The sequence below is a fragment of the Petromyzon marinus genome, unplaced genomic scaffold, assembly GCF_048934315.1.
Source record: "Petromyzon marinus isolate PM22_M1 ecotype Great Lakes invasive population unplaced genomic scaffold, UKy_Petmar_22M1.pri1.0 PM_G_Scaffold_70, whole genome shotgun sequence".
In the NCBI taxonomy this organism is placed as follows: Eukaryota; Metazoa; Chordata; class Hyperoartia; order Petromyzontiformes; family Petromyzontidae; genus Petromyzon; species Petromyzon marinus.
The window spans coordinates 629,363-652,748 of NW_027423025.1; the positions used below are offsets into that span (position 1 = coordinate 629,363).

The 23,386-nt window shown below is 47.0% G+C and overlaps 2 protein-coding genes across 2 annotated transcripts; both read right to left on the reverse strand.

Moving 5' to 3' along the window:
* Positions 1-14,188: 14,188 nt before the first annotated feature.
* On the reverse strand, positions 14,189-19,716 carry LOC142920260 (MAD2L1-binding protein-like). Its single transcript, XM_076062770.1, has 2 exons — positions 19,342-19,716; positions 14,189-17,049 (listed from the first exon to the last, which is right to left on the reverse strand). The coding sequence occupies exons 1-2, from the start codon at positions 19,492-19,494 to the stop codon at positions 16,534-16,536; spliced, it is 669 nt and encodes a 222-aa protein (XP_075918885.1). The 5' UTR covers positions 19,495-19,716; the 3' UTR covers positions 14,189-16,533.
* A 922-nt stretch (positions 19,717-20,638) lies between these two features.
* On the reverse strand, positions 20,639-22,222 carry LOC142920261 (heat shock protein HSP 90-alpha-like). The gene is made up of 3 exons (XM_076062771.1): positions 22,014-22,222; positions 21,728-21,875; positions 20,639-21,318 (listed from the first exon to the last, which is right to left on the reverse strand). The coding sequence occupies exons 1-3, from the start codon at positions 22,197-22,199 to the stop codon at positions 21,026-21,028; spliced, it is 627 nt and encodes a 208-aa protein (XP_075918886.1). The 5' UTR covers positions 22,200-22,222; the 3' UTR covers positions 20,639-21,025.
* Between the last annotated feature and the right edge of the window lie 1,164 nt (positions 22,223-23,386).

A 23,386-nucleotide genomic window follows, 5' to 3' on the forward strand; every position in this document is an offset into this window, starting at 1 on the left:
GGGTATGGTCTGTGGATTTAACACAGGTCTGCAGATTTAACACACGCTATGGATTGGACATGGTCTGTGGATTAAACACACGCTATGGGTTGGGCATGGTCTGTGGATTGAACACAGGTCTGTAGATTTAACACACGCTATGGATTGGACATGGTCTGTGGATTTAACACACGCTATGGGTTGATCATGGTCGGTGGATTGAACACAGGTCTGTGGATTTAACACACGCAATGGATTGGACATGGTCTGTGGATTTAACACACGCTATGGGTTGGGCATGGTCTGTGGATTTAACACACGCTAAGGGTTGTGCATGGTCTGTGGATTGAACACACTGCATGGGTTAACCATGGTCTGTGGATTGAACACACTTCATGGGTTGAGCATGGTCTGTGGTTTGAACACAGGCTGTAGGGTGGGTATGGTCTGTAGATGTAATATGCTTTGGGTTTAGCAGCGACTGTAAAAACACGATTTAAAACTGTTTTATTCTACCAGGTAAGGCCTGCTGAGTTATATAGCTCTTTTTCAAAAGCCATCTGGACATAACTGATAGCTCAACGAAGCGGTGTATGTGGAAATTTATAGCACCCAAATACTAAAATTTAACACACACCAGGGATTGAGTATGGTCTGTAGATTTAACACACGCTATGGGTTGGGCATGGTCGGTGGATTTAACACACGCTATGGGTTGGGCATGGTCTGTGAATTTAACACACGTTATGGGTTGGGCATGGTCTGTGGATTTAACACACGCTATGGGTTGGGTATGGTCTGTGGATTTTTACACACGCTATGGGTTGGGTATGGCCTGTGGATTTAACACACGCTGTGGGTTGGTTATGGTCTGTGGATTTAACACACGCTATGGGTTGGGTATGGTCTGTGGATTTAACACACGCTATGGGTTGGGCATGGTCTGTGGATTTAACACACGCTATGGTTTGGGTATGGTCTGTGGATTTAACACACGCTGTGGGTTGGGCATGGTCTGTGGATTTAACACACGCTATGGGTTGGGCATGGTCTGTGAATTTAACACACGTTATGGGTTGGGCATGGTCTGTGGATTTAACACACGCTATGGGTTGGGTATGGTCTGTGGATTTTTACACACGCTATGGGTTGGGTATGGTCTGTGGATTTAACACACGCTGTGGGTTGGGTATGGTCTGTGGATTAAACACACGCTATGGGTTGGATATGGTCTGTGGATTTAACACACGCTATGGGTTGGGCATGGTCGGCGGATTGAACACAGGTCGGTGGATTTAACACACGCTATGGATTGGACATGGTCTGTGGATTTAACAAACGCTATGGTTTGGGTATGGTCTGTTGATTTAACACACGCTATGGGTTGGGCATGGTCTGTGGATTTAACAAACGCTATGGTTTGGGTATGGTCTGTGGATTTAACACACGCTATGGTTTGGGCATGGTCTGTGGATTTAACAAACGCTATGGTTTGGGTATGGTCTGTGGATTTAACACATGCTATGGGTTGGGCATGGTCTGTGGATTGAACACAGGTCTGTAGATTTAACACGCTATGGATTGGACATGGTCTATAAATTTAACACACGCTATGGTTTGGGTATGGTCTGTGGATTTAACACAGGTCTGTAGATTTAACACACGCTATGGATTGGACATGGTCTGTGGATTTAACACACGCTATGGGTTGGGCATGGTCTGTGGATTGAACACAGGTCTGTAGATTTAACACACGCTATGGATTGGACATGGTCTGTGGATTTAACACACGCTATGGGTTGGGCATGGTCTGTGGATTTAACACACGCTAAGGGTTGTGCATGGTCTGTGGATTGAACACACTGCATGGGTTAACCATGGTCTGTGGATTGAACACACTTTATGGGTTGAGCATGGTCTGTGGTTTGAACACAGGCTGTAGGGTGGGTATGGTCTGTAGATGTAATATGCTATGGGTTTAGCAGCGACTGTAAAAACACGATTTAAAACTATGTTTTATTCTACCAGGTAAGGCCTGCTGAGTTATATAGCTCTTTTTCAAAAGCCATCTGGACATAACTGATAGCTCAACGAAGCGGTGTATGTGGAAATTTATAGCACCCAAATACTAAAATTTAACACACACCAGGGATTGAGTATGGTCTGTAGATTTAACACACGCTATGGGTTGGGCATGGTCTGTGGATTTAACACACGCTATGGGTTGGGCATGGTCTGTGGATTGAACACAGGTCTGTAGATTTAACACACGCTATGGATTGGACATGGTCTGTGGATTTAACACACGCTATGGGTTGATCATGGTCGGTGGATTGAACACAGGTCTGTGGATTTAACACACGCAATGGATTGGACATGGTCTGTGGATTTAACACACGCTATGGGTTGGGCATGGTCTGTGGATTTAACACACGCTAAGGGTTGTGCATGGTCTGTGGATTGAACACACTGCATGGGTTAACCATGGTCTGTGGATTGAACACACTTCATGGGTTGAGCATGGTCTGTGGTTTGAACACAGGCTGTAGGGTGGGTATGGTCTGTAGATGTAATATGCTTTGGGTTTAGCAGCGACTGTAAAAACACGATTTAAAACTGTTTTATTCTACCAGGTAAGGCCTGCTGAGTTATATAGCTCTTTTTCAAAAGCCATCTGGACATAACTGATAGCTCAACGAAGCGGTGTATGTGGAAATTTATAGCACCCAAATACTAAAATTTAACACACACCAGGGATTGAGTATGGTCTGTAGATTTAACACACGCTATGGGTTGGGCATGGTCGGTGGATTTAACACACGCTATGGGTTGGGCATGGTCTGTGAATTTAACACACGTTATGGGTTGGGCATGGTCTGTGGATTTAACACACGCTATGGGTTGGGTATGGTCTGTGGATTTTTACACACGCTATGGGTTGGGTATGGCCTGTGGATTTAACACACGCTGTGGGTTGGTTATGGTCTGTGGATTTAACACACGCTATGGGTTGGGTATGGTCTGTGGATTTAACACACGCTATGGGTTGGGCATGGTCTGTGGATTTAACACACGCTATGGTTTGGGTATGGTCTGTGGATTTAACACACGCTGTGGGTTGGGCATGGTCTGTGGATTTAACACACGCTATGGGTTGGGCATGGTCTGTGAATTTAACACACGTTATGGGTTGGGCATGGTCTGTGGATTTAACACACGCTATGGGTTGGGTATGGTCTGTGGATTTTTACACACGCTATGGGTTGGGTATGGTCTGTGGATTTAACACACGCTGTGGGTTGGGTATGGTCTGTGGATTAAACACACGCTATGGGTTGGATATGGTCTGTGGATTTAACACACGCTATGGGTTGGGCATGGTCGGCGGATTGAACACAGGTCGGTGGATTTAACACACGCTATGGATTGGACATGGTCTGTGGATTTAACAAACGCTATGGTTTGGGTATGGTCTGTTGATTTAACACACGCTATGGGTTGGGCATGGTCTGTGGATTTAACAAACGCTATGGTTTGGGTATGGTCTGTGGATTTAACACACGCTATGGTTTGGGCATGGTCTGTGGATTTAACAAACGCTATGGTTTGGGTATGGTCTGTGGATTTAACACATGCTATGGGTTGGGCATGGTCTGTGGATTGAACACAGGTCTGTAGATTTAACACGCTATGGATTGGACATGGTCTATAAATTTAACACACGCTATGGTTTGGGTATGGTCTGTGGATTTAACACAGGTCTGTAGATTTAACACACGCTATGGATTGGACATGGTCTGTGGATTTAACACACGCTATGGGTTGGGCATGGTCTGTGGATTGAACACAGGTCTGTAGATTTAACACACGCTATGGATTGGACATGGTCTGTGGATTTAACACACGCTATGGGTTGGGCATGGTCTGTGGATTTAACACACGCTAAGGGTTGTGCATGGTCTGTGGATTGAACACACTGCATGGGTTAACCATGGTCTGTGGATTGAACACACTTTATGGGTTGAGCATGGTCTGTGGTTTGAACACAGGCTGTAGGGTGGGTATGGTCTGTAGATGTAATATGCTATGGGTTTAGCAGCGACTGTAAAAACACGATTTAAAACTATGTTTTATTCTACCAGGTAAGGCCTGCTGAGTTATATAGCTCTTTTTCAAAAGCCATCTGGACATAACTGATAGCTCAACGAAGCGGTGTATGTGGAAATTTATAGCACCCAAATACTAAAATTTAACACACACCAGGGATTGAGTATGGTCTGTAGATTTAACACACGCTATGGGTTGGGCATGGTCTGTGGATTTAACACACGCTATGGGTTGGGTATGGTCTGTGGATTTTTACACACGCTATGGGTTGGGTATGGCCTGTGGATTTAACACACGCTGTGGGTTGGGTATGGTCTGTGGATTTAACACACGCTATGGGTTGGGTATGGTCTGTGGATTTAACACACGCTATGGGTTGGGCATGGTCTGTGGATTTAACACACGCTATGGTTTGGGTATGGTCTGTGGATTTAACACACGCTGTGGGTTGGGCATGGTCTGTGGATTTAACAAACGCTATGGGTTGGGCATGGTCTGTGGATTTAACAAACGCTATGGTTTGGGTATGGTCTGTTGATTTAACACACGCTATGGGTTGGGCATGGTCTGTGGATTTAACAAACGCTATGGTTTGGGTATGGTCTGTGGATTTAACACACGTTATGGGTTGGGCATGGTCTGTGGATTTAACAAACGCTATGGTTTGGGTATGGTCTGTGGATTTAACACATGCTATGGGTTGGGCATGGTCTGTGGATTGAACACAGGTCTGTAGATTTAACACGTTATGGATTGGACATGGTCTATAAATTTAGCACACGCTATGGTTTGGGTATGGTCTGTGGATTTAACACAGGTCTGTAGATTTAACACACGCTATGGATTGGACATGGTCTGTGGATTTAACACACGCTATGGGTTGGGCATGGTCTGTGGATTGAACACAGGTCTGTAGATTTAACACACGCTATGGATTGGACATGGTCTGTGGATTTAACACACGCTATGGGTTGATCATGGTCGGTGGATTGAACACAGGTCTGTGGATTTAACACACGCAATGGATTGGACATGGTCTGTGGATTTAACACACGCTATGGGTTGGGCATGGTCTGTGGATTTAACACACGCTAAGGGTTGTGCATGGTCTGTGGATTGAACACACTGCATGGGTTAACCATGGTCTGTGGATTGAACACACTTCATGGGTTGAGCATGGTCTGTGGTTTGAACACAGGCTGTAGGGTGGGTATGGTCTGTAGATGTAATATGCTTTGGGTTTAGCAGCGACTGTAAAAACACGATTTAAAACTGTTTTATTCTACCAGGTAAGGCCTGCTGAGTTATATAGCTCTTTTTCAAAAGCCATCTGGACATAACTGATAGCTCAACGAAGCGGTGTATGTGGAAATTTATAGCACCCAAATACTAAAATTTAACACACACCAGGGATTGAGTATGGTCTGTGGATTTAACACACGCTATGGGTTGGGCATGGTCTGTGGATTTAACACACGCTATGGGTTGGGCATGGTCTGTGAATTTAACACACGTTATGGGTTGGGCATGGTCTGTGGATTTAACACACGCTATGGGTTGGGTATGGTCTGTGGATTTTTACACACGCTATGGGTTGGGTATGGTCTGTGGATTTAACACACGCTGTGGGTTGGGTATGGTCTGTGGATTAAACACACGCTATGGGTTGGATATGGTCTGTGGATTTAACACACGCTATGGGTTGGGCATGGTCGGCGGATTGAACACAGGTCGGTGGATTTAACACACGCTATGGATTGGACATGGTCTGTGGATTTAACAAACGCTATGGTTTGGGTATGGTCTGTTGATTTAACACACGCTATGGGTTGGGCATGGTCTGTGGATTTAACAAACGCTATGGTTTGGGTATGGTCTGTGGATTTAACACACGCTATGGGTTGGGCATGGTCTGTGGATTTAACAAACGCTATGGTTTGGGTATGGTCTGTGGATTTAACACATGCTATGGGTTGGGCATGGTTTGTGGATTGAACACAGGTCTGTAGATTTGACACGCTATGGATTGGACATGGTCTATAAATTTAACACACGCTATGGTTTGGGTATGGTCTGTGGATTTAACACAGGTCTGTAGATTTAACACACGCTATGGATTGGACATGGTCTGTGGATTTAACACACGCTATGGGTTGGGCATGGTCTGTGGATTGAACACAGGTCTGTAGATTTAACACACGCTATGGATTGGACATGGTCTGTGGATTTAACACACGCTATGGGTTGATCATGGTCGGTGGATTGAACACAGGTCTGTGGATTTAACACACGCAATGGATTGGACATGGTCTGTGGATTTAACACACGCTATGGGTTGGGCATGGTCTGTGGATTTAACACACGCTAAGGGTTGTGCATGGTCTGTGGATTGAACACACTGCATGGGTTAACCATGGTCTGTGGATTGAACACACTTCATGGGTTGAGCATGGTCTGTGGTTTGAACACAGGCTGTAGGGTGGGTATGGTCTGTAGATGTAATATGCTTTGGGTTTAGCAGCGACTGTAAAAACACGATTTAAAACTATGTTTTATTCTACCAGGTAAGGCCTGCTGAGTTATATAGCGCTTTTTCAAAAGCCATCTGGACATAACTGATAGCTCAACGAAGCGGTGTATGTGGAAATTTATTGCACCCAAATACTAAAATTTAACTCACACCAGGGATTGAGTATGGTCTGTGGATTTAACACATGCTATGGGTTGGGCATGGTCTGTGGATTTAACACAGGCTATGGGTTGGGCATGGTCTGTGAATTTAACACACGTTATGGGTTGGGCATGGTCTGTGGATTTAACACACGCTATGGGTTGGGTATGGTCTGTGGATTTTTACACACGCTATGGGTTGGGTATGGTCTGTGGATTTAACACACGCTGTGGGTTGGGTATGGTCTGTGGATTTAACACACGCTATGGGTTGGGTATGGTCTGTGGATTTAACACACGCTATGGGTTGGGCATGGTCGGCGGATTGAACACAGGTCGGTGGATTTAACACACGCTATGGATTGGACATGGTCTGTGGATTTAACACACGCTATGGTTTGGGTATGGTCTGTGGATTTAACACACGCTGTGGGTTGGGCATGGTCTGTGGATTTAACAAACGCTATGGGTTGGGCATGGTCTGTGGATTTAACAAACGCTATGGTTTGGGTATGGTCTGTTGATTTAACACACGCTATGGGTTGGGCATGGTCTGTGGATTTAACAAACGCTATGGTTTGGGTATGGTCTGTGGATTTAACACACGCTATGGGTTGGGCATGGTCTGTGGATTTAACAAACGCTGTGGTTTGGGTATGGTCTGTGGATTTAACACATGCTATGGGTTGGGCATGGTCTGTGGATTGAACACAGGTCTGTAGATTTAACACGCTATGGATTGGACATGGTCTATAAATTTAACACACGCTATGGTTTGGGTATGGTCTGTGGATTTAACACAGGTCTGTAGATTTAACACACGCTATGGATTGGACATGGTCTGTGGTTTTAACACACGCTATGGGTTGGGCATGGTCTGTGGATTGAACACAGTTCTGTAGATTTAACACACGCTATGGATTGGACATGGTCTGTGGATTTAAAGCACGCTATGGGTTGATCATGGTCGGTGGATTGAACACAGGTCTGTGGATTTAACACACGCAATGGATTGGACATGGTCTGTGGATTTAACACACGCTATGGGTTAGGCATGGTCTGTGGATTTAACACACGCTAAGGGTTGTGCATGGTCTGTGGATTGAACACACTGCATGGGTTAACCATGGTCTGTGGATTGAACACACTTCATGGGTTGAGCATGGTCTGTGGTGTGAACACAGGCTGTAGGGTGGGTATGGTCTGTAGATGTAATATGCTTTGGGTTTAGCAGCGACTGTAAAAACACGATTTAAAACTATGTTTTATTCTACCAGGTAAGGCCTGCTGAGTTATATAGCTTTTTCAAAAGCCATCTGGACATAACTGATAGCTCAACGAAGCGGTGTATGTGGAAATTTATAGCACCCAAATACTAAAATTTAACACACACCAGGGATTGAGTATGGTCTGTGGATTTAACACACGCTATGGGTTGGGCATGGTCTGTGGATTTAACACACGCTATGGGTTGGGCATGGTCTGTGAATTTAACACACGTTATGGGTTGGGCATGGTCTGTGGATTTAACACACGCTATGGGTTGGGTATGGTCTGTGGATTTTTACACACGCTATGGGTTGGGTATGGTCTGTGGATTTAACACACGCTGTGGGTTGGGTATGGTCTGTGGATTAAACACACGCTATGGGTTGGATATGGTCTGTGGATTTAACACACGCTATGGGTTGGGCATGGTCGGCGGATTGAACACAGGTCGGTGGATTTAACACACGCTATGGATTGGACATGGTCTGTGGATTTAACAAACGCTATGGTTTGGGTATGGTCTGTTGATTTAACACACGCTATGGGTTGGGCATGGTCTGTGGATTTAACAAACGCTATGGTTTGGGTATGGTCTGTGGATTTAACACACGCTATGGGTTGGGCATGGTCTGTGGATTTAACAAACGCTATGGTTTGGGTATGGTCTGTGGATTTAACACATGCTATGGGTTGGGCATGGTTTGTGGATTGAACACAGGTCTGTAGATTTGACACGCTATGGATTGGACATGGTCTATAAATTTAACACACGCTATGGTTTGGGTATGGTCTGTGGATTTAACACAGGTCTGTAGATTTAACACACGCTATGGATTGGACATGGTCTGTGGATTTAACACACGCTATGGGTTGGGCATGGTCTGTGGATTGAACACAGGTCTGTAGATTTAACACACGCTATGGATTGGACATGGTCTGTGGATTTAACACACGCTATGGGTTGATCATGGTCGGTGGATTGAACACAGGTCTGTGGATTTAACACACGCAATGGATTGGACATGGTCTGTGGATTTAACACACGCTATGGGTTAGGCATGGTCTGTGGATTTAACACACGCTAAGGGTTGTGCATGGTCTGTGGATTGAACACACTGCATGGGTTAACCATGGTCTGTGGATTGAACACACTTCATGGGTTGAGCATGGTCTGTGGTGTGAACACAGGCTGTAGGGTGGGTATGGTCTGTAGATGTAATATGCTTTGGGTTTAGCAGCGACTGTAAAAACACGATTTAAAACTATGTTTTATTCTACCAGGTAAGGCCTGCTGAGTTATATAGCTTTTTCAAAAGCCATCTGGACATAACTGATAGCTCAACGAAGCGGTGTATGTGGAAATTTATAGCACCCAAATACTAAAATTTAACACACACCAGGGATTGAGTATGGTCTGTGGATTTAACACACGCTATGGGTTGGGCATGGTCTGTGGATTTAACACACGCTATGGGTTGGGCATGGTCTGTGAATTTAACACACGTTATGGGTTGGGCATGGTCTGTGGATTTAACACACGCTATGGGTTGGGTATGGTCTGTGGATTTTTACACACGCTATGGGTTGGGTATGGTCTGTGGATTTAACACACGCTGTGGGTTGGGTATGGTCTGTGGATTAAACACACGCTATGGGTTGGATATGGTCTGTGGATTTAACACACGCTATGGGTTGGGCATGGTCGGCGGATTGAACACAGGTCGGTGGATTTAACACACGCTATGGATTGGACATGGTCTGTGGATTTAACAAACGCTATGGTTTGGGTATGGTCTGTTGATTTAACACACGCTATGGGTTGGGCATGGTCTGTGGATTTAACAAACGCTATGGTTTGGGTATGGTCTGTGGATTTAACACACGCTATGGGTTGGGCATGGTCTGTGGATTTAACAAACGCTATGGTTTGGGTATGGTCTGTGGATTTAACACATGCTATGGGTTGGGCATGGTTTGTGGATTGAACACAGGTCTGTAGATTTGACACGCTATGGATTGGACATGGTCTATAAATTTAACACACGCTATGGTTTGGGTATGGTCTGTGGATTTAACACAGGTCTGTAGATTTAACACACGCTATGGATTGGACATGGTCTGTGGATTTAACACACGCTATGGGTTGGGCATGGTCTGTGGATTGAACACAGGTCTGTAGATTTAACACACGCTATGGATTGGACATGGTCTGTGGATTTAACACACGCTATGGGTTGATCATGGTCGGTGGATTGAACACAGGTCTGTGGATTTAACACACGCAATGGATTGGACATGGTCTGTGGATTTAACACACGCTATGGGTTGGGCATGGTCTGTGGATTTAACACACGCTAAGGGTTGTGCATGGTCTGTGGATTGAACACACTGCATGGGTTAACCATGGTCTGTGGATTGAACACACTTCATGGGTTGAGCATGGTCTGTGGTTTGAACACAGGCTGTAGGGTGGGTATGGTCTGTAGATGTAATATGCTTTGGGTTTAGCAGCGACTGTAAAAACACGATTTAAAACTATGTTTTATTCTACCAGGTAAGGCCTGCTGAGTTATATAGCGCTTTTTCAAAAGCCATCTGGACATAACTGATAGCTCAACGAAGCGGTGTATGTGGAAATTTATTGCACCCAAATACTAAAATTTAACTCACACCAGGGATTGAGTATGGTCTGTGGATTTAACACATGCTATGGGTTGGGCATGGTCTGTGGATTTAACACAGGCTATGGGTTGGGCATGGTCTGTGAATTTAACACACGTTATGGGTTGGGCATGGTCTGTGGATTTAACACACGCTATGGGTTGGGTATGGTCTGTGGATTTTTACACACGCTATGGGTTGGGTATGGTCTGTGGATTTAACACACGCTGTGGGTTGGGTATGGTCTGTGGATTTAACACACGCTATGGGTTGGGTATGGTCTGTAGATTTAACACACGCTATGGGTTGGGCATGGTCGGCGGATTGAACACAGGTCGGTGGATTTAACACACGCTATGGATTGGACATGGTCTGTGGATTTAACACACGCTATGGTTTGGGTATGGTCTGTGGATTTAACACACGCTGTGGGTTGGGCATGGTCTGTGGATTTAACAAACGCTATGGGTTGGGCATGGTCTGTGGATTTAACAAACGCTATGGTTTGGGTATGGTCTGTTGATTTAACACACGCTATGGGTTGGGCATGGTCTGTGGATTTAACAAACGCTATGGTTTGGGTATGGTCTGTGGATTTAACACACGCTATGGGTTGGGCATGGTCTGTGGATTTAACAAACGCTATGGTTTGGGTATGGTCTGTGGATTTAACACATGCTATGGGTTGGGCATGGTCTGTGGATTGAACACAGGTCTGTAGATTTAACACGCTATGGATTGGACATGGTCTATAAATTTAACACACGCTATGGTTTGGGTATGGTCTGTGGATTTAACACAGGTCTGTAGATTTAACACACGCTATGGATTGGACATGGTCTGTGGTTTTAACACACGCTATGGGTTGGGCATGGTCTGTGGATTGAACACAGTTCTGTAGATTTAACACACGCTATGGATTGGACATGGTCTGTGGATTTAAAGCACGCTATGGGTTGATCATGGTCGGTGGATTGAACACAGGTCTGTGGATTTAACACACGCAATGGATTGGACATGGTCTGTGGATTTAACACACGCTATGGGTTAGGCATGGTCTGTGGATTTAACACACGCTAAGGGTTGTGCATGGTCTGTGGATTGAACACACTGCATGGGTTAACCATGGTCTGTGGATTGAACACACTTCATGGGTTGAGCATGGTCTGTGGTGTGAACACAGGCTGTAGGGTGGGTATGGTCTGTAGATGTAATATGCTTTGGGTTTAGCAGCGACTGTAAAAACACGATTTAAAACTATGTTTTATTCTACCAGGTAAGGCCTGCTGAGTTATATAGCTTTTTCAAAAGCCATCTGGACATAACTGATAGCTCAACGAAGCGGTGTATGTGGAAATTTATAGCACCCAAATACTAAAATTTAACACAGACCAGGGATTGAGTATGGTCTTTAGATTTAACACACGCTATGGGTTGGGCATGGTCGGTGGATTTAACACACGCTATGGGTTGGGCATGGTCTGTGAATTTAACACACGTTATGGGTTGGGCATGGTCTGTGGATTTAACACACGCTATGGGTTGGGTATGGTCTGTGGATTTTTACACACGCTATGGGTTGGGTATGGTCTGTGGATTTAACACACGCTGTGGGTTGGGTATGGTCTGTGGATTTAACACACGCTATGGGTTGGGTATGGTCTGTGGATTTAACACACGCTATGGGTTGGGCATGGTCGGCGGATTGAACACAGGTCGGTGGATTTAACACACGCTATGGATTGGACATGGTCTGTGGATTTAACACACGCTATGGTTTGGGTATGGTCTGTGGATTTAACACACGCTGTGGGTTGGGCATGGTCTGTGGATTTAACAAACGCTATGGGTTGGGCATGGTCTGTGGATTTAACAAACGCTATGGTTTGGGTATGGTCTGTTGATTTAACACACGCTATGGGTTGGGCATTGTCTGTGGATTTAACAAACGCTATGGTTTGGGTATGGTCTGTGGATTTAACACATGCTATGGGTTGGGCATGGTCTGTGGATTGAACACAGGTCTGTAGATTTAACACGCTATGGATTGGACATGGTCTATAAATTTAACACACGCTATGGTTTGGGTATGGTCTGTGGATTTAACACAGGTCTGTAGATTTAACACACGCTATGGATTGGACATGGTCTGTGGATTTAACACACGCTATGGGTTGGGCATGGTCTGTGGATTGAACACAGGTCTGTAGATTTAACACACGCTATGGATTGGACATGGTCTATGGATTTAACACACGATATGGGTTGATCATGGTCGGTGGATTGAACACAGGTCTGTGGATTTCACACACGCAATGGATTGGACATGGTCTGTGGATTTAACACACGCTATGGGTTGGGCATGGTCTGTGGATTGAACACAGGTCTGTAGATTTAACACACGCTATGGATTGGACATGGTCTATGGATTTAACACACGATATGGGTTGATCATGGTCGGTGGATTGAACACAGGTCTGTGGATTTAACACACGCAATGGATTGGACATGGTCTGTGGATTTAACACACGCCATGGGTTGGGCATGGTCTGTGGATTTAACACACGCTAAGGGTTGTGCATGGTCTGTGGATTGAACACACTGCATGGGTTAACCATGGTCTGTGGATTGAACACACTTCATCGGTTGAGCATGGTCTGTGGTTTGAACACAGGCTGTAGGGTGGGTGTGGTCTGTAGATGTAATATGTTTGGGTTTAGCAGCGACTGTAAAAACACGATTTAAAACTATGTTTTATTCTACCAGGTAAGGCCTGCTGAGTTATATAGCTCTTTTTCAAAAGCCATCTGGACATAACTGATAGCTCAACGAAGCAGTGTATGTGGAAATTTGTAGCACCCAAATACTAAAATTTAACACACACCAGGGATTGAGTATGGTCTGTGGATTTAACACACGCTATGGGTTGGGCATGGTCTGTGGATTTAACACACGCTATGGGTTGGGCATGGTCTGTGAGTTTAACACATGCTATGGGTTGGGCATGGTCTGTGGATTTAACACAGGTCTGTGGATTTAACACACACCAGGGATTGAGTATGGTCTGTGGATTTAACACACGCTATGGGTTGGGCATGGTCTGTGGATTTAACACACGCTATGGGTTGGGCATGGTCTGTGGATTTAACACACACCAGGGATTGAGCATGGTCTGTGGATTTAACATACGTTGATTTTGCATGTTTTATGTTCTCTCGTAATTTCTTGCAGGCAAAGTAGCTGAAACGTCGAGATTCGTTATTGCCGTTTCCAATTCGTACTGTATAAGAGCTTACTTGAAAGTATTCAGTAAAATACTCATTCACTGCAAAAGTTAATGAGCACCCCGCACGATGCGAACACATCAGCACTGGGGAGACAAAGGTGGCCGAGCATGGTGCTGGCTCCACCACCCCCTGGTTTCGCCGCGAACCCCGTAATAGGTGCTTGCTAACAACATTTCCTCAACAATGCGTTTGATTTGTAGGGGGATTCTAGATGATTCAGTGTCAAAACATTTATTCACCTTCCACAAATTTGGCACCTATCCCTTGCATAGCCTCACACGGTATACTATCATGTACAACACGTGGGTCTTGAAGGAGTGTGTGCGGTCCAGGGTCACTCCAAGGTAGATGAAGTTGGTGCTGCGAGTCAGGGGAATGTCATTCTCGGTGACCTTTTACGTTTTTTTTACATCACCGTTATGACCGACCTGTCTTGCTTGGGTTTTGCCGGAGCTGGTTGGTGTCAGGGTGTGCTCAATTTTGGCGAAGTCTCCTGCTTGCGTTGCAATTATCAGGTTATCGGCATAGATGAAGCTGTATGTGGGTAGAAAGTTTGATCTTTGTGTAGATCTTGAGGGGTATCAGAACACTTCCTTGTGGTAGTCCATTCCACTGCATTTTGCTCCAATAATTCAATCAGTGACAGAATTATTCCGACTCGGTGGTGGTACTTTGTCAGGCTGTAGATCTTTGAAAGGAGAATTATCTGGTTAACAAGTGGCATATGCTGCTGATAGGTTGACCAAGGCGACACCAGTAATTTGGTTGTTCTTGAAACCGTCTCTTATGTACTGGGTGAGGTTTAGCACTTGGCCAGTGCAGGACTTGCGCGGCTGGAAATCAGATTGTTCTGGAAAGAGTTGTTCCTCCAGTATAGGTGATTGCTGCTTCAAGATAAGTCTCTCAAAAAGTTTGAAGAGGTAGCAGAACAAGGCCATTGGTCAGACGCTCTTAGGGTCAGATGGGTCTTTTCCTGGCTTTGGAAACGTGACAAGTCTTCCGTGTCTTGGGTATGAGCACAGAAATTTAACATTCTCAAGAGCCAATCCCTTGTTTTTAGTGCAACATTCTTTAACTGTTCAGTGCAGATGTCCGAATGCCTGCTGCCTTGACAGTCTTTATACCCTTGATGGCTTCCAGTGCCAATAAAGACCGGTAAACTCTTTCCACTGCAGTTCATCCAGCATTAGCCTATGAGTCTTGCAAACATTAAAACTTTTCAACATATAACATTCACCATGTATATGCTTTCGGTAAAAGGAAAACAAAAACTATTAAATAAATGAACTATTAACATTATCATGAAAACCAGCACTGTTCAATTACTCTGCATGACATTTTGCAAAGCACCAATGTTGTGGGTAACGGCTACAAATTGACAACTTTTATGACAAAGTTTATCTCACAAAATAATCAGGAAATAACATTTTAAAAACCATAATCAGTATAGATTATCACAATGTGATGTTATTTTGGAAATGGATAGTGTTATTTCGTAATTGCTTATGCCTATAAAGTAGAGAAAATGGCTATTATTCCACACAAACTTTGTTACCAAAGCACATACTTTGCTTTTGAGGGGGGGGGTCGACAATTTTCGGGAACCTTTTATATCAAATATTTACTCCCCAATTTCTTAACTCTTTAGACTTCTGCAAGCCTCTTATAATTTTGTTAGTGGAGAAATGGGCAAACGGCCCACCAGGCTTTCACAATAGCTGAGTATCTGTGTATGTATATGTAATGCTTCCACAGAGTACTTTTTCGCTCTTGTCTTGATAAATTGGCCGCAGATATGGCAAAATGCGTCTGCCGGATGCTTGCAGCCTCTTGATGCCATCTCAGAAAAATGCAGATATGTATCCACTTAGGCAGCTGGAACTAAACTGAACTGGTGGGCTTAAGGCCCCTGTATTTATACTACTATTTATATTACTGGAAAGTTCCAGAATGTTCTAGAAGTTACTACAAGTTTACTCAGCACTGAATCTATCTGGAATGTTCTGGAAAATAGGATAATTTCTAAATATCATTCTCCTGGTCACAAAAGCAAAGTTTGTGGGGAATAATAGCCATTTTCTGTACTTTTGAGGCATAAGCAATTAGGAAATAACACTCACTACCCAGGAACAAAAAAAATTGTGTTATTGCAGACCTTGAATCGTACAATGTACTAAAGTGTCCCCATACCCTGGACACCCTTGCAAGCACTATATTCCAGCTCGACTTCCCTGGCTTCCAACTGCCATGGGAACAACGGGGCAGCACATACCCGGACCCACACGAAGCACGCGAGTTGCACAAGTTGCGAATCAGAGACTCTCCTGTGTGCAACTGCGGCTCCGAAATTAAAACCACGTAGCGCGTGAATTCGCACTGCCCCAAATATAAACGTGAGACTAGGCAATTTAATGGATGAATACGTTTACGGCAGAATTTTTAATAGTTGGCCTTGATTGACCATAAGGAAGGAGATTCAGATATAATATTGAAATAAGTAATATTAAAATTTGCAGCATCCCTAGAATTTTGGCCTAGCTGGTCCCATCCATCAGCCCCTCTAACCCTGGCCTGACCCACTGTCCAGGACGCCCTTGATGGCCACAGGGGCCTGGAACCACACGCAGTCGTCCTCGCATGGCTGGCCGAGGGCCGTGCCCAGCGGCTCCTCCAGGCTGTTGCTAAACGCGACGACGACCCTCCTCCCGCGGTTGGGCGGCTTGTAGTTGAGCTTGGGCTTGAACCAGTCGACGCCGCAGTCCCTGTGCGCCCACAGCAGCAGTGTGGCCGAGGTGACAGGCAGAGCGCGCGGCTCGCCAAACACATTCTGCACGAAGAGTGAGTGAAACACGTGGCGGCTGTAGCGAGCGTGGCACAGTGAATCACCGCTGCCTCCCAGCGCCAGCTCGTGGAAGTCCAGCTCGTAGAGCTCAAGCGGCGACATGGGGCTCGGCCCTAGCAGGATGAGGACCCGGGGCACGTGCGACAGGGAGAAGAGCGTCTCCAGGTGGCCGCTCAGCTCGTGCAGGGCCGTCAGCATGCGTGCTTCTTGCCTTAACCTGGGGGGCACCTCTGCCTGCAGGGAAGAGGGGAGGGAGGCGTTCACACCAGGACGAAAGCCACGGTCTTCAGCCACCAACAGAACTGCTGCCCTGAGATGCAATTGCAGATATTATAAACATCACGTCCAGCATTATTACGTTGTGTCCCACGTCAATATATCCACCTCTACCATCACCGTCACCACAAACTAGAGGCCGACCGAAATTCGGTTTGGGCGCCGAAAGTTGGCAAATGGCCTCTTTCGGCATAGTTTTGGTTTCGGCCGAAAGTAAATTTTTAACTTTCAGTCTGGTTTCGTTTTCGGTCGGCCTCTACCACAAACATCGCAACAGTCACCTGTCACACCATACTATCACCACCACTATATCCGGCACATATTATCCATCATCACATTCACCTCCACCATCACATTTAACATCAGCAGCAACATCGACTATCACCACATCCAACATTTAACTGCCACCTCGCCACCATCGCCCCATTTACGAGTCCTTAAGAGATGCTGTAGTTCAGCGACTGTACTCCATGGGTACAGCGTCATCTAACACGTGAAGGACACCGGCCATAATGATAAAATGTATCTTTGCTTTTTATAATCTCACTAGCTTGACTACCTGGCTTCGCCCGGGACGCCCGGCCGTCTTTGTCTCCCCAGTGGCGATGTTCACACACCACACCAGTTACTCGTTTGAGTCGACCTAGGGGAGGCCCAGGACCGGTTCAAATAATCGTGGTGGCCGTGAGCGGGAATCGAACTCGGGTCGCCGGGTTTGTAGCGCGGCGCGCTAACCACTACACTACAATGCGTTACGCTTCCACATGCGCGGGTCACGTGACAGAACTGAAATCACAGCTCACTTGCCGTGCAAAAAATAAATGCATTGAGCTCCCCAACCCCCCTCCCAAAAATAAGAAAGTGTATTTTTATAATTTTTGCATAGTGTACAGTCTGGAAAGTACCCACATGGCAAATTTCCAGTTTGTTGCATGTCGGGAAGTACGCTAAACATTTCGAACAGACACACAATCACAACTTTGCCTTTTATATATATGGAGATTTCTATTACTGTTTAAACATCACCGAAATTATTAAAACCTTAATTTCATGTCGAATGTCGCCCGCTCGTGTCCACCCTTCGCGTCCACAGCCGCTCCGCCTCCACACACGACCCGGGGTCAGGTCTAAACCAATCGGTGACCTTGCGCCCACACACCGAAACCCAAATTGCTGAACCCTCAAAGCCTACACCCCTGCACACTCCACCCCTGCACACTCCACCCCTGCACACTCCACCCCTGAACACGCCACCCCTGCACACTCCACCCCTGAACACTCCACCCCTGCACACTCCACCCCTGAACACGCCACCCCTGCACACTCCACCCCTGAACACTCCACCCCTGCACACTCCACCCCTGAACACTCCACCCCTGAACACGCCACCCTGCACACTCCACCCCTGAACACTCCACCCCTGAACACTCCACCCCTGCAGACTCCACCCCTGCAGACTCCACCCCTGAACACTCCACCCTGCAGACTCCACCCCTGAACACTCCACCCTGCACACTCCACCCCTGAACACTCCACCCCTGAACACTCCACCCCTGCAGACTCCACCCCTGCAGACTCCACCCCTGAACACTCCACCCTGCAGACTCCACCCCTGAACACTCCACCCTGCAGACTCCACCCCTGAACACTCCACCCTGCACACTCCACCCCTGAACACTCCACCCTGCACACTCCACCCCTGAACATTCCACCCCTGAACACTCCACCCCTGCACACTCCACCCCTGAACACTCCACCCCTGCACACTCCACCCCTGAACACTCCACCCCTGCACACTCCACCCCTGAACACTCCACCCCTGAACACTCCACCCTGCACATTCCACCCCTGAACACTCCACCCCTGAACACTCCACTCCTGAAAACTCCACCCCTGAACACTCCACCCTGCACACTCCACCCCTGAACACTCCACCCCTGAACACTCCACCTCTGAACACTCCACCCCTGAACACCCCACCCCTGCACACTCCACCCCTGAACACTCCACCCTGCACACTCCACCTGCAGACTCCACCCCTGAACACTCCACCCCTGAACACTCCACCCCTGCAGACTCCACCCCTGAACACTCCACCCTGCACACTCCACCCCTGAACACTCCACCCTGAACACTCCACCCCTGAACACTCCACCCTGCACACTCCACCCTGCACACTCCACCCTGCACACTCCGCCCCTGAACACTCCACCCCTGAACACTCCACCCCCACCTCACCACTCCCCTCACCAGGTGGCTGTGGAAGTGCAGCAGCTGCGGGTAGGGAAGCGGCAGCTGGCCGCGCTGGTACAGGGCGTGAGCGAAGATCTCCCAGACCAGGGCGCCAAGGCTCCGCTGGCTCACAGCGCCGCGCACCGTCACCTCGCAGCGCCGCGCCGACATCGCCGCCGCTGCCGCCACTCTCCTCTCCTTCCTCCTCCTCTCTCCTCCTCTCCTTCCTCCTCCTCTTCTTCCTCTTCTTCTCACTCCCCTCGCTCGCCCGGCTCCGCTGGCCCGTTAGTCGTCTCCCAGTTAATAAACTGAACAGTTCAAAACGGCGTCACGTGGCCTACCCACCGGAAAAGGGCACGACGGGAAGAAGGGGCGCGGCTTAGGTGAGGGGAGGGGTTTGGTGAGGGGTTTGGTGAGGGGAGGGTTTTGGTGAGGGAGGGGTTTGGTGAGGGGAGGGGTTGGTTAGGGGGGTTTGGTGAGGGGAGGGGTTTGGTGAGGGAGGGGTTTGGTGAGGGGAGGGGTTTGGTGAGGGGAGGGGTTGGTTATGGGGGTTTGAGGGGTTTGGTGAGGGGAGGGGTTTGGTGAGGGAGGGGTTTGGTGAGGGGAGGGGTTTGGTGAGGGGAGGGGTTTGGTGAGGGGAGGGGTTTGGTGAGGGGAGGGGTTGGTTAGGGGGGTTTGAGGGGTTTGGTGAGGGGAGGGGTTTGGTGAGGGGTTTGGTGAGGGGAGGGGTTGGTTGGGGGGGTTTTAGGGGGGTGGTGAGGGGAGGGGTTGGTTGGGGGGGTTTGAGGGGGGTGGTGAGAGGCGTTGCGTGGAGAGGTAAGGGGGAATTTTTATTTAAAGCTTTCGTGACTGCAGTAATTCATATTCTTAGCTCTTTCGGTAAAGTCACGTTGAAGGGAAACAATAAAATAATAAAATATATACAAAACAATAAAAATTCTCACGACGTTTCGACCATAACACAAACGGTCATCATCAGGTGTGAAAAGCAATGGCAAGAAACATTTGAAAGAAGTGTCGGTATTTATTTATTTCTAAACGGGTGTTTTATTTCTTTAAAAAAAAAAAAAAACCGTTAGCATCACGGGCAGTGATTTGGCAGTTTATTTAGAAGGACAAGTCCATCTATGTTCTGAAAAGAGGAGGGGGAAGACGAAAAATTAATGTTTGCTGTCTGAAAGAGCTGAGAATAGGTTAGCGGGAGTTGAGGGGAGGGGTTGGTTGGGGGGGGTTGAGGGGGGTCGTCAATGTAAACATGAAGATTGATGAGGGGACTGACCATCGTTGAATAAGTGACTGGATGGAGTGCTGCATCAACCATAAACCTACTCTACATTGAATTATAACAAGCACAGCGAGGTAGGAACTGGGTGCCGCAGTGTTGAGATGTTAACTACCTCGCCTGGTATACAGGTCGTGGGTTCGATCCCAGTCCTGACACCTGGATATTTGGAGTTTGCATGTTCTCCCCGTGGTCACATGGATTTTTCTCCAGTACCTCCGGTTGTTCTCTCCACATTTAGAAACATGCATCGAGAGTATATAGCTCCTAGAAATTTCCACATGATAAGCCACTTCATTGGGCTATCATTTGTGGCCAGATCGCTTCTAAGAGCTGTATAGCTCAGTGGGCCTTGCCTGGTAAGCTAAAAATAATTTAGTTTCAGTTTGGGGGTGGCTCCCCACCCCAGACAGGTTCACATCACAAGTCCTGCCGAGTGCTCACCTTCTCCACCTTCTTCTCCAGGATCTCCTTGACCACCTTGCAGAGATTCTCAAACTTGGCCTTGGCCTCCTCCTGTCTCTTTTTCTCTTCCTCATCTTCCGGAAGCTCCATGCCCTCCTTGGTGACGGAGACGAGGGTCTTCCCGTCAAACTCCTTCAGCTGCTGCACGCAGTACTCATCGATGGGCTCCACCATGTACACCACCTCCAGGCCATGCTTGCGCACGCGCTCCACAAACGCAGAGTTGGCCACTTGCGCTTTTGACTCGCCTGCGAGCTAAATCGCGGTTCACAAATTAGCCTTCTGGCACCACGGCCTCGTCTAACGGTTTGGCAAATTCCCGCTCAAATGAGCATCGCGACGATGCTCATCTCCCGTTTACAGTCCCATTCCAAATTCCTTTGGCGAAGACTAATCTAAAGGAGAACCACTGTTAACAACCACAAAGTGGAATGCTATTTATAGACCGAGGGACAATTAACAGTCTGCAAAGCTTCACAATTAGATTACTTGTACAGTCTACACTTAAGTTCAATACTTGGGCAACGTTCTTAGCCAGGAAGTGCTAGCAGGCTGTGTGAAGAGCAGCGTGTGTCGTGCAGCAGTGCGTGTGTGGTGCCATGGAGTGTGGTGTCGTGGCACGTGTGGTGCTGTTGGCACGTGCGTGTCTGCCCGCACCGGTGATGTAGTAGATGTGCTTCTGGTTTTCTTTCATTCGAGACACGTAGTCCTTCAGCGAGCACATGTCCTCGCCCGACATGGACGTATGGTAGCGGAGCAGCTCCGCCAGCTTCTTCCGGTTCTGAGAGTCCTCGTGGATTCCCAGCTGTGGGGAATAACGATAAAAGGCAGAGCGACAGGGTCAGATTTCCCCCTGACGAACTGAACGACGGGAAAAGCACGAATCGCAAAATATTCAAATCCACACCGCTGCAGAAATTCGGCAAATGGTGAGAGCATCCACCTTGATGTTTTTGGAGAACTGCTCATAGAACTTCTTGTAGTTATCTTTGTCCTCGGCGAGCTCCGCGAACAGCTCCATGGACTTCTTGACGATGTTCTTGCGGATCACCTTGAGGATTTTGCCCTGCTGCAGCATCTCACGCGAGATGTTGAGGGGAAGGTCCTCGGAGTCCACCACTCCCTTCATGAAGTCTGCACACGGTGAACATTCACGGCTTTAGTATTTATCACTGTAAAAACTCTAGAGAAACCATTGAATAGAAGTGCTTTAAGGGAGGAAAAAAATGACATTGTTTACGAGTTGCTCTCAAGCCTGCATGCATCCCCGCTTACTGGATTTAACACACGCTATGGGTTGGGTATTGTCTGTGGATTTAACACACGCTATGGGTTGGGTATGGTCTGTGGATTTTTACACACGCTATGGGTTGGGTATGGTCTGTGGATTTAACACACGCTGTGGGTTGGGTATGGTCTGTGGATTTAACACACGCTATGGGTTGGGTATGGTCTGTGGATTTCACACACGCTATGGGTTGGGCATGGTCGGCGGATTGAACACAGGTCGGTGGATTTAACACACGCTATGGATTGGACATGGTCTGTGGATTTAACACACGCTATGGTTTGGGTATGGTCTGTGGATTTAACACACGCTGTGGGTTGGGCATGGTCTGTAGATTTAACAAACGCTATGGGTTGGGCATGGTCTGTGGATTTAACAAACGCTATGGTTTGGGTATGGTCTGTGGATTTAACACATGCTATGGGTTGGGCATGGTCTGTGGATTGAACACAGGTCTGTAGATTTAACACGCTATGGATTGGACATGGTCTATAAATTTAACACACGCTATGGTTTGGGTATGGTCTGTGGATTTAACACAGGTCTGTAGATTTAACACACGCTATGGATTGGACATGGTCTGTGGATTTAACACACGCTATGGGTTGGGCATGGTCTGTGGATTGAACACAGGTCTGTAGATTTAACACACGCTATGGATTGGACATGGTCTGTGGATTTAACACACGCTATGGGTTGATCATGGTCGGTGGATTGAACACAGGTCTGTGGATTTAACACACGCAATGGATTGGACATGGTCTGTGGATTTAACACACGCTATGGGTTGGGCATGGTCTGTGGATTTAACACACGCTAAGGGTTGTGCATGGTCTGTGGATTGAACACACTGCATGGGTTAACCATGGTCTGTGGATTGAACACACTTCATGGGTTGAGCATGGTCTGTGGTTTGAACACAGGCTGTAGGGTGGGTATGGTCTGTAGATGTAATATGCTTTGGGTTTAGCAGCGACTGTAAAAACACGATTTAAAACTATGTTTTATTCTACCAGGTAAGGCCTGCT

Bases quoted from the DNA above. Each gene is read 5' to 3' on its own strand.
- LOC142920260 (XM_076062770.1), bottom strand. From the start codon at position 19,494: ATGTCGGCGCGGCGCTGCGAGGTGACGGTGCGCGGCGCTGTGAGCCAG. The intron at 17,050-19,341 runs GTGAGGGGAGTG...TCTTCCCTGCAG, and splicing joins TGCACTTCCACAGCCACCTG to GCAGAGGTGCCCCCCAGGTT.
- LOC142920261 (XM_076062771.1), bottom strand. From the start codon at position 22,199: ATGAAGGGAGTGGTGGACTCCGAGGACCTTCCCCTCAACATCTCGCGT. The intron at 21,876-22,013 runs GTGGATGCTCTC...TATTCCCCACAG, and splicing joins AGTTCTCCAAAAACATCAAG to CTGGGAATCCACGAGGACTC. The intron at 21,319-21,727 runs GTGCGGGCAGAC...TTTAGCTCGCAG, and splicing joins GCACATCTACTACATCACCG to GCGAGTCAAAAGCGCAAGTG.